Source organism: Neltuma alba, unplaced genomic scaffold (genome assembly GCF_004799145.2).
Source record: "Neltuma alba isolate B1F8T4 unplaced genomic scaffold, ASM479914v2 tig00005608_pilon, whole genome shotgun sequence".
Lineage (NCBI taxonomy): Eukaryota > Viridiplantae > Streptophyta > Magnoliopsida > Fabales > Fabaceae > Neltuma > Neltuma alba.
The window spans coordinates 57726-72422 of NW_021634172.1; the positions used below are offsets into that span (position 1 = coordinate 57726).

Genomic DNA, 14697 nt, shown 5'->3' on the forward strand with positions numbered 1-14697 from the left:
GGTGTTACTGAAAAATATTTTAACCTACTAAGTGGACCAAAAATTATTTTGCAATACTGAGTGCTCCAAAGAAATATCTTAAAATGCTGGGTGTTAAATATTGAGTGCTGCTGAAAAAAATATTAGGATAGGAAATGGCACTGAAATTTTTTGTAAGGTATTAGATTTTTTTAAATTTAAAAAAAAAAAAAAAAAAGCACTCACCCCCGTGCTTTCACTCAAAACGGCGCAGTATTAAAGGTAAAGGACGGAGCGCATCGGATGGTAAAGGGAAAATGAGAGAAGCCGCGTCCTCCAGAGTGCAGCGGCCAGGCTTGGACACAGTGATCCACAGGTGATCCACAGGTGATTACCCGTAAGGACTCAAACGTTGAGGTCTCGGTGAATCCATTTTACATGAAGGAGATTGAGGCCCTGTGGAACGAAGTGAGGGATCTGAGCTTGGGAAACTCTTCCAGAGTTGAGAGGCTAGAATCCCCTCCTACTCCACTTCAATTCCTCAGAGGATTCGTCTCCCCCAACAAGCCCTGCATCATCTCCAATGCCATTAACCACTGGCCTGCCCTTTGTTCCTGGACCGACCACTCCTATCTCACGCGTGTCCTTTCCTCCTCATCTGTCTCCCTCCACCTCACCCCCAATGGATGTGCTGATGCCCTTGTCCCTCTGGATAATTACGAGCACCAGGGTGCTCCGCCTCTTTCTGCATCTTCCTTTTCCCCTGAAGCCACTGCTTCATCCTCTTCGCTCTGCTTTGCCTCTGCACACGTTGAACGCATGCCTTTCCCTAAAGCACTTTCTCTCATTTCTTCTGGAAGTGGTGATTGTTCTTCAAACCTAAGATTTGTAGCCTATGCGCAGCAGCAGAACGACTGTTTTCGGTCTGAGTATTCGGCTCTGGCTGACGATTGTGATCCCCATATTCCCTGGGCCACTGATGCTCTTGGTTGTGTTCCTGAAGCTGTCAATCTCTGGATTGGTAATCAGCACTCCCAGACTTCGTTTCACAAGGATCACTATGAGAATCTCTATGCTGTGGTCACTGGGGAGAAGCATTTTCTGCTGTTGCCCCCCTCTGATGTTCACCGCATGTACATTCGAGAATACCCCGCTTCTCAGTATAGATATTCTTGGGTAAACATGTTTCTTCTTATTGGTTAACTATGTTTTGAAATTTGAATAACTTTTTAGTGGTGCTGCTGTTATGATTCGTAGGATACTGGAGAGTTCACTTTAGAACTTGAGAAGCCAACAAGATATGTTCCTTGGTGCAGTGTGAATCCTTGTCCTTCTCCAGAGACCAAGGATGATGAAATGTCCACGTTCCCATTGTATTTCAATGGCCCTGAGGCATTACAGTGCACGGTCAAGGCTGGCGAGATTCTCTACTTGTAAGCTTCCATTGTGTTTTAATCTCCTTAATTTTGCTAGATATGCTTAATAGAGCGTAAGCTTTGTTTTTTAGGTATTAAACTGCGTCCTTATATCAGTTGAGCCTTAGCCATGGGTTCTGCGTGGTCTATGTAGAAAATGCACCAGTGCAAAGTGCACCCTCAGTTACATGCCACCCCATGAGCGGCTAACCTGGAATAGATTTAGATTAGATAAGCAGGGATTATGCTACTGGCATTTGAACGTGCAACCCCAAGGTTATGCCTCCTAGGGCTTACCCTGGAAACCAAATTCGCCAGCAGGGATGTTGCAGAAGAAACATCTTCTACTGCATCATTGCCTAATGAATTCCCGAGAAATTTTATGGTAAATGAAGTTTTGATTGAAGAGACTTACGGAGCCATGTTGCAAGTGAAGTGTGCTGTGAATAAATTTGGACCTATTCTAATCCCTTATGTAAAGGCCTGTTAAATATGGCATCTTTCATGCTTAAATTTTTCTTCTGGGACTATAGACTTGTATTTCCCGGTTCCATGTGTTGATGATTTAGTATCACCTTTCAAAATCCAAGAGTTGGATTCTGAAGTGGAGTATTGACATGATAAACCTATGACAGAAGTGGCTTCTGTACTTTAGTCTTAGAAATGTTTGTTATGATGTTACATATTACTCAGTTGAAGTTACATTTGATTGATGTAGTTGGAATCACCTATCCATTAGAACTGCAAGTTATTCTAGCGTGCTTGTGCTTGCCTAGTGTCAGTTTTTAAATCCGTGTTAGGTTCCTAGCAATTCATGCATTTTCACCTTTCTGTTATTTCATTTATTGAATTGATGGTGTCATTGCCCCCAAAAAAAATGTTGAAGCGCATGGCATGATCAAGCACAAGTCAAGTATTTCCCTTTTAAGCTTCAACACCAACGTAAAAATCTCTATTAAAGCTCTCATTGAACTTGGGCTTCATGCTTTATTTGAATATTTGGTAATTATCATCATCATCATCATCTTGGAAGATGGCTAAATATTGAAGTGAACAATGAGATCTACCACCATAGCTGAGAATTCAGTCAGTCAACCAAAAGTTAACATTCTATCTTATCTTTTCATAGCATATGCTGCTCCATTTGTTAAGGGGATTTTTCTTTATGCATGTGTCAACCCCATCTAGTGAGTTAAGACTTGTTTTTTAATTATTGTTGTTGGATCATTATGAATGATTGCGCTGATATGATGGTATTAATGCAGGCCAAGTATGTGGTTCCATCATGTGAGGCAGAGTCCAGATGATAGAGGATGCACTATTGCTGTAAATTATTGTAAGGATAAGATATTTTCTCTCGAGTTTCTAATTGGTAATTATCCAGTGTTTACCGGGAGGTCTGATGCATTATTATCTACTTTTTGCAGGGTATGATATGCAATTTGACATCAAGTATGCTTATATCAATTTCCTACAATCTCTTAATTACCGATCTGTTCTAAATTCAACATCAAGTGAGAATTTGTTAGAGGAATCAGATAATTCTTAGACAAGGCCCTTGTTCTTTGTTTTCTTTTTTCCTCTACTTAAAATGGCGAGATGGTCAACACTCAACAGCTTCTTTTTCAATTTTGAATGGAGTATTGAAATAGTCGATGTGATGAAATATTGTATTCAACCCCATAAAGGTCATACAATTTTGTAGGATTTCCCCCCATTTTTTCTTTTTATAATGAGATATAGATTTTGGTTTGGATATTGCATCCCAAAGATTATCTCAGTGATGCAGGAATTGGATGTGGCTGTCAAATGTCAATGGTATGGAAAGTTTTCATTGAAAAACAAACCTGATTGATAATTGGTCAAAGCACTAGTTCTTAGGATCATAATGAAATTAATGTATTTTAATTTCGTTTATTGAAATGCCATATAATATATGAAAGAAATAACAAATTCTATGATTTACATACTTAAAAAAGAAATGAAAAATTAAAGGATTTTTTTTAGCTCGTTTGTTTTAATTTTTTTTAATGAAGAATGAGTTACTTTATTTAGGAGTAATTAATGAGTTTTCCCAGCTAAATTCCATAACTTACATGGTTAATCAATCCTTCATCGATTCCATATCATTTTCTTTATTTGCTTGTCATTTATCAAAACGAAAGTATATGAAACTTATACACGACCGAGTTGGCAACAAATTTCCCCGCCTTGAAAGAAATTCTATCAATATAGACACTCAAAGCACACATCAGACCAAGGAAGGGCAAACACAAAAGTTAAACTTGCGTTCTTAGGAGTGAAAACCCATTGCAACTATGACGTTTAACTTGTGACACGCTTGTTCTACGTATATATACCTATAGAAAAATCAATGAAAAAAAAACCGGACCGGACCGGCCGGTTCAACCGGAAAACCGGTAAACCGGTCCTTGGTCCGGTCTGGTTGAAGGAAAAAACCGGCCTATGATAAAACCGGAAAAAACCAGGTTCAACCGGTGAAAACCGGGCAACCCGTCGATTGGATGGGTTGTCCGGTTTAATAATTTTAGTCCTCCTGTTGTTCACGAAGGCATTCGTTACTCTTGAGGCCATCTGCGTCTCTACCATTATAAGAGCAAGAGGTGATGACCAAAAACCAGAGAATCCAGCAAAAGAAAGGGGCAGTAATTGAGGAGGGAAAAAATAATTGGAAGAGACGAAGAGTAGAGAATGAAGAAGATACCTCAGGGTGTTGAGAAGGCGGTGGAAGGGTTGAAATAAGAAGGATAGAGGTGGCGGTGGGGGCAAGTGAAAAGAGGAAGAATAGCAAAATGAGGAGCTGCCGAGCTGAGGATGAGGACGGAGAGGTGAGCGGAGTGAGAAAGTAATCCAATTCCAAGGAAAGGAAGTGAAGGGACGATGGGCAATTATTTTATTATTAAAAGGAGGAATACACAGCCTGTAATTTCAGAGCAAGCACGGCAGTCCAAGTCTTCCAAGTCTTTTCTTTGGATTGATTGCTTTTTTACTATGGTACTTAATGGAGTGATTGAGGGGTAAGCCGTATGGAGATTAAAAAGGGATGACTGTAGAACAATGATTCAAAGGTGGCCCACACAAAAAGCAAAAGAAAGTTCCCAAAAAACATAAGAGTAAAAATTTTTTTAGAGATTATTATTTTATTTTGTTATTATTAATTAAATTATATTATTTTAATATGACCGGTCCGACCCCGGTTAGACCATTAACCCTTAACCCACTATCTTGACCGGTTCATTGTCCGGTCCGGTTTTTTGTTCCTTGAGAAAAATAGCTCACACAGGCATGTATTGAGGACATAACTTTTGAGATTTTGTACCTTATCAAAACACAAACAATGGTTTTCTCATATTCAGACTTTCTTCGGCTTCATCTCCTCCAACCTTGTCTTCATTGTTCAAAGCCTCAGAGGGGAATGAAGAAACCCTCATCCAAAACAAAGTCCCACCCCCATTCGTCAAATGGGAGTTTGTTCTATGTAACGCAAACGCGTCGTACAAATAACTCGACTGAGCTATAGTCCGTAATATTTTTGTAACAGGACAAGGCTTCTTGTTATTTTAGAGCAGACAGCTCATTCTCTTGGAATGAAATGATTGTACCAGCTCAACTTTAGCTCCATAGTTACCTTAATGACACGATTTCTGAAATGCTAGGACATGTAAACTTGCTTTGCAATCCGTGAGGAGGGTTAGGAGGAAGAACAGATGTCACTGAGAATTTTCCCAAGATAAATATTCCAATTCGCAGTAGCATGAATTGTTACCAAATAAGAGAAGGGACATAGACCAGGAACACCTTTTGATCACAATCAATGACATGTAAGAAACTCAATGCCCAGAAAAATTTCTGCTACGGCAGTACAAGAGCAGTTCAGGCTATAAAAGATTAAGGGAAGAGTGAATATTTTATTTAGTAAGGAACTTTAAGCAACTCTGGCAGAATATAGAAAGAAGAATCACGAAAGAGAGCATTAATTTGGCTAACTATTAATTACCTTTAACCAATTCTTATGATACAAAAAGAATGCCTATTTTGAATGAGGGAGCAAAACTCAAGAAGAAAAAAGGATTTTACTATGAAAAAGAGTAAGTTTAGATAAGATATAGTGTGGTCATACCAAAGTTCCCTAAAGATGATGCTCTAAACCTTCACCAAGTGTGTCTCAGCCACTGAGGAATTAAGGTCTTCTCGAGACTGCGATCTCCTACTCTGGAGACGCATCTGACTTCTGTGAGGAGACCAGAAGGCACCCATATTACTGCCGTCTGCCTCAGCCATCGAGGAAATAAGGTCTTCTCGAGATTGTGATCTCCTACTCTGCAGACGCATCTGACTTCTGTGAGGAGTCCAGAAGGCACCCATATTACCGCTGTCAAATTGCATCTGCCCTAAATTATTTGACGAATAACTACGTGAGACATTGCTGGCTGAAGGGTACAAGGAAGCTTCCATAAGTTGGATGCCAGTGCTGCCATCACCGAGGCTCGGCCCCAAGCCAAATGGTCTTTCCTGTGCCCCCGCAACTGTTGGGCTAAGTGGCATCTTAACTCTTCCATCCCCTGCAATACGAGATAAATTGGACTCAGCTCAGCCATAAAAGAAACATGTTGAGAAAATCGTAAAATGGAATTACTTACACAAAGTCAAACGTTTTAAACCATCCAAAAATATAAAGTTAGTAACTTATAAACTGCAACCGAGCATAATTTACAGATATGGTAAACAATCCATAATCTTGACAACTAAAGCAAGTTGACAATGTTAGCATAGAATGCCAATTATATATACATAAATCTACCACTTGGCAGGCCAGTATAGCATGCAAGCCGTCATACTAAATCGAGTAGTAAAGAAGACCCTTTGGTATCTTACAGCAATAATAGACTAACACTTCCTAAATACTATTCTATCCAAAGATGAGGAAAAAAATAGGTGCATACTTATAGTATAGAAGTTCACATTTAAAATGTAATAATTAATTTAGTTAAATAATAAGTCGGGGTAGCAGAAATGAGGATGCTGAGATGGATGTGTGGTCATACAAGAAAAGATAGGATTCGAAATGAAAATATCAGGACAAGAGTCGGTGTAGCACCTATCTAAGAGAAAATGGTTGAAAATCGGTTAAGATGGTTTGGACATGTGCAGAGAAGGCCATTGGAAGCCCCGGTGAGGAGGGTGGATCAAACAAGATGGAGTCCCATAAAAAGAGGCAGAGGAAGACCGAGAAGAACGCTTAATGAGACCATTGAACGAGACCTCCTAGTCAACAACATATCTAAGGACTGGGTTGTTGACAGAGCACGATGGCATCGTGTGATTCATATAGCCGACCCTACCTAGTGGGATAAGGCTTGTTATTGTTGTGATGGTTACTTCATAATAAATCCAAACGTGCAAACTCCATTCAATTAGTAAAGTAAATGAGTTTGAAATTTAAATTTCTAGGACACAATTGTCCAGTGTATGCCACATTAGCACAAGAGAGCTTAGGAATATTCCAGAATAGAGTTTCAAAATCAAAGCATCGCTCCTACAGTGTTTAGGGCCCATGTGGAGAATCAAATTTTCAAGCAGTGTTTATTTTTGTTCTTGTGTACCAACTGGCATTAGAGCTAGGCAATGATATGGCTAAAGAAAAAGAAAGACTAAATAGCGTTAACCATGGGTTCTTGACCTAGGTAATTCTTTGAGCAACGCTTACAGCCATGCAAATTTTTTGAGACTAAAATGTGTGTGGCCCCCCAAGTTTATATCAAGTTTCAGTTTAATCCCTTATATTTAAAAAGTGAAATCCCTTAATCTTGACATCGTCAGTTTCATTTAATGGAAAATGCTAACTCAACAAATGTAAATGGTTGTTAGTTTATTTAATAGAAAATGCTGACTTGACAAATTTAAATGGTAACTTTGCAATTAAATACTAACAAAACATGCTCTAAATTTTAATTTTTGAATGTAATCATTTTTATAAATGCTTAAATTTTTAATATTTTATCATACGTTTAATTCTTTAAATGCTTAAATTTTAAAATATAAAAATGATTATATCAAAGAATTAAAATCTAGATCATGGTTTGTCAGCATTTTTAACTGTAGAATCACTATTTAAATTTGTAGAGTCAGTATTTTCCATTAAATGAAACTATGTTTAAACTTCGAGACTAAAAATACACTTCTAAACTTAAGAGACAAAACTGAAATTTGAGGTAACTTAGAGGCCAAACATATACTTTAGCTTTTTTAAAACGATAAATTATAACAATAAGAGTACTTGAATGTCTAGACCATACAGACATCCTTTCATCTCATTATTATTAGAATGCGCTTGGTTCCATGAAGGGGAAGGGAGGGATGTTAATGAAAGGGTAGGGAGTTAATGATTGCTGGTTAGATTTAAATCATAAGACATGAAGCTGATTAGTTTTCCCTTTTCCCTAGCTCCTTCCCTCCCCCATAATTGGTGGCCATAAGACTGCTAAGAATTTTGGGAAAAGATCAATGAAGTCGTAAATCTAAAACGTACTTGTCATTGCGAGAGCACAAGAAAATAACAAGAGATTTAGGTACAAATAATTTTTTTAGGCAATGGGAAGTCCATGAGCTTAGAATAAAGCATCATCAAAAGTCATTAGTTGTGAAAACAACTTACCAGAATTGATAGGACTCCACCTTCTAAATCGGAAAGGAGATGAGATATTAAGAACAGATGCACTGGACACACTGTTATGCCTGAAAAGGGGAAGATATGATGACCTCCGGAAAAATCTTGGCATCCCACTACCAACATAAGATAATGCGCAAAGTAGGAGAATCAAAGAAAGTAACATAATGGGAATAAGAATAATAGGGTTTATCTTCATCTGGATTAAGTCAAAACCACGAAGCCCAAATCTAGTGGAAAAAGCCTTCCCAGCTTCCAACAAAGCAACCCCTAGTGTCCAAGTAATAGACCCAGAGCCAACAGTTATGTGGTTATCCATGATATGCAAACCCTCTCTGAGCAGGGATGTAATATATGGTGCCCTAAAGCAATACTGCTCAATGAAAGGCTGCGGAGCAACACTTTTCTTTGCAACCTCCCATCTCTTTTCACAGAAATCCCTACCCTTTTCCAATACATCATCGAGTGTGGCTTCAGAAGTCAGGTTATAGAATCGGTACACCACAAAAAATCCAGAAATCACATAAAAGTGGCCGTATGGGCGAGGCAGATTATCACTAAGGGCACAAGGATGCACTTCACAATCAATTCCTGGACTGAGATTGGACCATTCAGACAAATTGACAACAATTTTTGCAAGTGCACTACATTCTTGCCAATTTGGAGCACCAATAAGCATCACTGGGATTCCTGACTCTCCTTTTTTACCCAACTTCTTTCCATTAATCAAAGGGCTTTCGCTTTCATTGTTATTGGAAGAACAATGAGAGCAGATGTACTGCTCCTTGTAACCAGATTGCAAGCAAGGATGTTTAAGTTCTAACTTCCTATTAGCTAGATCTGCATTGGTGGATCCAAACTTTTTCTTATAAAGATGAGCTACAGATTTGGAAAATGCCTCGTTCAGACCATAGCCTGCTAAAGAATATGCAGTGAGATGATGGTTTACTGATCCAATCCTAACAAATAAGCTAGTTTCACTATTCAGTTGTTGATCACTCTCAAACGTAACCTGTAATGATGAGCCACCCAAGTCAAGTGCACCATATGTTGCTTGTCTGGGTCTAACACCCAAGATGCCGCTATGATAATTGAGGGCTATCCATCCATAGTAAGCTTCTTCAGTGCCACTAATAATCTTAACCCAATCCTTTTTGCACAAGAAAGGAGAACCCTTCAGTATAGACAATGCATTATCCAGCAGCCATTTTGAGTCAGCACTTGGAAGCCTCCGGACACCAGCAGTAGCATAAAGGAATAGAGAAGTACTCTTGTGAGCATGCTCTGGTATTTGCTTCTTTGCCCACTTGACGAGAGGTTTTAATGCTGCTTCCAAGCCAGACTTGTTATGGACCAATTTATCAAGCCCGGGTTCAGTTTCCATTCGATCATAAGCACGTCCACTGTTAGATTTCTTCCGCAGGCCATCTCCAAATGATTTGATAGTGATTGGAAGATTGCTATGTTCCTTGTGTTCAATTGAAGCCTGATATACATAAATCCGGGTGCCAGTACTCCCACAGTCAAGTACAACATAATATTTACCTGATCCTTGATTCCAATAAGAATATATAAGCATGGATATCAAGTAAATTAGAAAAAGAAAGAATATGATGCAGAATGAAAGTGTGATCACTCGGACCCATTTCATGCGAGCAGATGGGCTTCCCCCTTGAACTGCCTTTGCCTTAGAGAAACTGGCACCCGCATTTTCTCTCTGCAGAAGAAATTGGGGCTGCCTCAAATCACGCACATCCATAGGCAGACCTATATCACACTCAGTGGGGGCATCTGCCCCCACTGAAATCTTTGGAATATGCATAGTCGATATGATACCCCTTTAATTTTTGTTGCAGATGCTTCGACGAAGATGCCTTAGTAAGCCAATTGATTCAGGCAACTCGTCCAAGCCAATGAAGAACGACAATTTAAACCGAAGCTTGTAAATTGTCAGACACAACCCAAGCCAAGTCATTTACCAGATCTGCATCACAAATACCTATAAATTGAAGATAATATAAAGAGATCAATAAACAGAATGCCAAAACGCAACAAATCCGACAATGCACAACAAAACAATCCAAAACATATAAATCGCTAGCAATCAAAATGAAGAGGACCGAAGCATCATAGCCGATTACACACCATTGGAGCAGAAACTGGCAATCAGTTATATTCTAAAAAAGGTAAACTCTACTTATTCAAGAGCGCCAACATCCAAACGATTGCCCGACCAGATTTGAACCCAAATAGAAATGAAAAAATTGAAAGAAAGGAAGAAACAGGGCGACGGCGACCGACAAAGGGTTGGCAACCAACAGATGACGCGGGGACCAAATGCAAATCTAGATTCAAAGCCAGATTGAGCAAATCAATCTCACCGATTTTTGAAAGGAGGCAAAAGCCCTAGGGTTCAGACCTTCTCCAATACTTGCTCGGCAACAACCACGCAGGGGTGACGACGGCGGACGGCGTCGGACGGCGAGCTCGGCCCAAGTGGCGAATGCTGGTTGGTCGACGAAGAAAAATGCATCCACGAATACTGTAACCAGACCCCCTTCGGCTTATTTATTTTATGTACAGTGACTCAGCAGCATGGCATTCCCCTTTGTGAAGGAAAAGGGAAAAATGGATACGCTGCCACTACGCTACTTATCTTGCTACACGAGAGTCGACACACAGTTTTGTCATGTTACAATTAATTTTCGGACAAGTAAGTAAATTAATTATTTTTAATAACAAAATTCATTTCATCAATTTATATTACTATAGAAGGATTACTATTTTTGCTGGTAAAAAAAAAAAAAAAGTACTCCTCCGGTCCTAATTATAAGACCCAATTGACTTATTTGAGGAGATTAAGGAAGTAAGTTAAGTTGGTTATTTATAATAAATAAGTGTTGTCATTCCTAAAATATCCTTGCTAATTAAGTATGGCTAAAACTATCATTATTAGAAGGATTATCTTGGAAAAAAAATGCATAAATATAAGAGACAAAATGGATTGGGTCTTATAATTAGGACCAAATAAAAAGTCAAATTGGATCTTATAATAAGGACCGGAGGAGTATTACTATTTTTTTAATATTTTGAATTTTTACATTTTTTTAAATTAGATTTGGATATTGTGAGAGTTTAATTAGAAGTATCTCTCCAAAAGCATTTTCTCCTGGGATAAGGTGCAAATTTGTTTTATTAGTTTTTATTTAGAAGTTTTAGGACCTAAAAGTTCTATTGGGTATAAATTTGCTTCCAACGTTTAAAATCATAACAGTACTACCACATACCATTAAAAAACTAATATTGAATGTTAAAACAATGACGTTAACTATTAATATTTTAAAAAATGTACAATAATTTTAAACTTTCAAGTCAAATTTACATCTGAAAAAACTTTTAGATGTCTAAAGCTCCTGAGTAAAAATGTCCGAAACAAGTTTGCACCTCAAACTCTTTGTATTTTGTATTTATCTTTTTCATATCAACAAGGAACAAAAAACCGGACTGGACACTAAACCGGTTAAGGTAGTGGTTCAAGGGTTAGTGGGTCAGACCGGGGTCAACTCGGATCAAACCGGTAATATTAAAATAATATAATTTAATTGAAGATAAAAAAATACAACAACAATAATAATTGCTGCCAACCAAAAAATTAAGAAATATAATAATAATTTAGTTGTAATAACATTAAGAATGTTTTATTAAATAGTATGTATTACACCCAAGCAGCTCTCCTCAATTTTCTTTTTAACCGGCCTTCCCTCCACTATCTTCAAAATTATAGTATTTATTTATATATAATTGATATATATATATGGATTAATGGGAGAAATGTCTGTTAAAAAAAATAAAGATGAGATGAATGAAAAATCACATCAATGCTTCGAAGAACGAAAAAGAAGGAAAAAAGTTGTGCTATAGCCTGCAAGTCCTCAGCGAATAGTCTGCCACTCTGCCCATACAATATCTTTTTTTAAAAAAAAACAAAACTCTCTGCAGTGTTTTGATTTGACTTAGAACTCCAGAACTTATGCCTTTCTTCCCTTCACTTATTTTTCCCCATCGATTCTCGTTCATCTTTCTCTCAAGTTTGAATATATTTTTGTTCTCCTCCTGAACTCCTCCTCCTAAGCAGAAACAGGCTGGACATGGCAGCAATGATGCTTGCAAAATCAACACTCCGACATATGCGCTCTGTGCTTCCAAGAAAAGTTTGGCAAGTTGCTTTCCTCTTCCCTACCTTTTTCTCCATTCTTCCTCCTTCTCGCCGCTGTCTCTTCCGCCCTCCACCTCCTCTTTCTTTTTCTCCTCAAACTTCTAATTTCTGGTTTTTATTTTTAAAAAAAAGAGTGATCCAGTTAACCCATCTAACCCAACGAGTTGACCGGGTTATTACCGAGTCACCACGGTTCGAACCGGTTCATACCGGTTCAAAAATTTTCCGGTTCATGCATGAACCAGACCAGACAAGTGACCGGTTCACCGGTTTCCGGTCTGAACCGGCCGGTCCGGTCCGGTTTTTTGAACATTGCATATCAAATAGTATTAAAAAGTTAATTTAACTCTTCTATGTAAGATAAAATTTCTACAATGATTTTATTTAGACACTCTCTAAGATGCTTTTAAGACCTATTTTCTATTCTTTTCTTTTTTACTTGTTCTCTGTTTTTTTTTTTTCAATTCTCATTCTTTCAGAACTTTGTCCAATGGATTAAATGGATTTTAATCTTTTACTATGTATATTGTGTTGGATAATAAGAATAAAACTAACTAAAAAAGTAATGCATTCTAATATATGATTTTATAATTTTCATCACACTATTTTATCTAATCAAGATATACATGATATATTTTTATATGCATCAATCAAAATTTTATTCCAAAAACTCCTTAAAACATTTATGTTTAAATAAAAATTTTAAGTCATATCAGGTTTTGAGCTTACCCTTCAAAGCAATAGTCTAATCTGACTCAATATTTCCTTTTTTTTTTTTAAAGAATTGATTTTATCACTTCATTTGAATTACCAATATGTATGGTTTTAGTGGAAGGAATTTTAGCTATTTAAGTACAAAGCCTCAAGCTCAAAACATGATAATACTTGAATCTGACCCATTCAAATGACTATATCAAAAAACTGATTCTCTCTTGTCTTCAGTCATGCCGTCCTTCATTGTTCTTGTAACATCTTAAATTCTACTCTAAGGATTTAAATATTAAAAAAAAAAAGGTTCCAAATTGTTATTTTCTCCGTTTTACCTAGGGTCTTTAACTTCAGTTTACCCCTAGTGTTTTCTTTTTACCCTCTTCCCGTCTTTTTCTCCTTCTCCTTCTCTCTCTCCGCATTGCTTCGTTGCTCGCTCGCAGCGTCGCTCTCTCTCCCTTCTCTCTTTATTGTTTACAGATCATTTTGGTAAGTAAAACTACTTTTAATTACAAAACTCTCTTCATGAAAGTTGTTTTACTCAATCAGATCTATCTAATGATAGTAATTTTATATTACTTAGAGAAATTTTTAGTATAGAATTTGGAGCAAGTATTTAGTTTTGATGAGTGTTAACCACAGTATTGTAGATCTGTTATAGTAGATCATTTCTACCGGTTTAGATTTGTCCATTTGTTGATTTTAGTATTTACAATTAATTTTTAATAAAAAAATATGTTATTTATGAGATATATTATATTTATACCGATTAAAATTAAGTTAAATAATTTATTTGAGTTATTTGATATATTATTGAAATTTTAATCGATTTAGTTTTGTTTATTAGGTGACTGGAGGTTTTAAAATAATTATTGTAGTTAAAGCTCATTATTTATGAAAATATATATATGCCATTAAAATTTTGATTAGATTATTTATATATATAAATATTTGAGACACTATTGAATTTTTGATGGTTCGGTTTTGAGGTTTAAATTTCAAATGAGATTTTTATAATTTAGAATATAGTAATTTCATATTTAGAAATTTTGGAAAATTCTTTTTATTAAAGTAAATAAGTTGGAGAATGTAAATAAATAATTTGGCTTATTAGAAAATTATCAGTTAGTTCTAAATACTTAATTTTGGATTATAAGAGTTGTGAGAATTTAGAATGAAAATTAAATTAAATTAGGAATTTAACTAATATATAAGCTTAATAAATTAATTAGTTAATTTATATTAATATGTGGTTATATTAATTGTGTAGATTAATTATTGGTTGAGCAAATGATTGACCTTGTGGTAATCCTTAGTATTGCTTTGGCGAGAGGTAACCACTTTCCACTTGTTATATGTGCTAATATGTTGTTTGTGAGTATTTTGCTATTTTTAGAATAATATTTAATATTTGGAACTTGAGAAGATATGTTATATCTTTTGAGCTATGAAAATTGTCTTGTGGGATTTTTGGAATTGTGATTGAGAAGTTTGGAAAAGATATATGATTTATATCTTATGGATTATACTGGGAAAAGATTGAGATATTTTTGCTATTTTGTGAATGGTTGGTTGTTGTTTGGATTTTGGATTGAGCGCTATCCTACCACGTGGTAAGACCGCCATTGGTGCACATTGGTTGGCTTCTTCCTTCGTCCCTAGAGTAAGGGATAGACCCTTGTGGCTTTTTATTCGTCCCCCAAAGTGTGGGA

At 36.7% G+C, this 14697-nt stretch overlaps 2 protein-coding genes across 4 annotated transcripts; one reads left to right on the top strand and one right to left on the bottom strand.

The window, feature by feature from the left end:
* The first annotated feature begins 358 nt into the window (after nucleotides 1-358).
* On the top strand, nucleotides 359-3136 carry LOC114748098 (bifunctional peptidase and (3S)-lysyl hydroxylase JMJD7). Its single transcript, XM_028936452.1, has 4 exons — nucleotides 359-1134; nucleotides 1216-1391; nucleotides 2639-2709; nucleotides 2801-3136. The coding sequence occupies exons 1-4, from the start codon at nucleotides 397-399 to the stop codon at nucleotides 2920-2922; spliced, it is 1107 nt and encodes a 368-aa protein (XP_028792285.1). The 5' UTR covers nucleotides 359-396; the 3' UTR covers nucleotides 2923-3136.
* Nucleotides 3137-5282: 2146 nt separating this feature from the next.
* Nucleotides 5283-10642, bottom strand: LOC114748096 (probable apyrase 7). Of its 3 annotated transcripts, none has more exons than XM_028936449.1 (3): nucleotides 10481-10642; nucleotides 8050-10060; nucleotides 5283-5956 (listed from the first exon to the last, which is right to left on the bottom strand). In XM_028936449.1, exons 2-3 carry the CDS (start codon nucleotides 9881-9883, stop codon nucleotides 5538-5540), a joined length of 2253 nt encoding a protein of 750 aa, XP_028792282.1. In that variant the 5' UTR covers nucleotides 9884-10060; nucleotides 10481-10642; the 3' UTR covers nucleotides 5283-5537. The 3 variants fall into 3 exon arrangements, with proteins under 3 accessions (XP_028792282.1, XP_028792281.1, XP_028792280.1); XM_028936448.1 differs by having other exon boundaries at nucleotides 8050-10045; nucleotides 10443-10642; XM_028936447.1 differs by having other exon boundaries at nucleotides 10443-10642.
* Between the last annotated feature and the right edge of the window lie 4055 nt (nucleotides 10643-14697).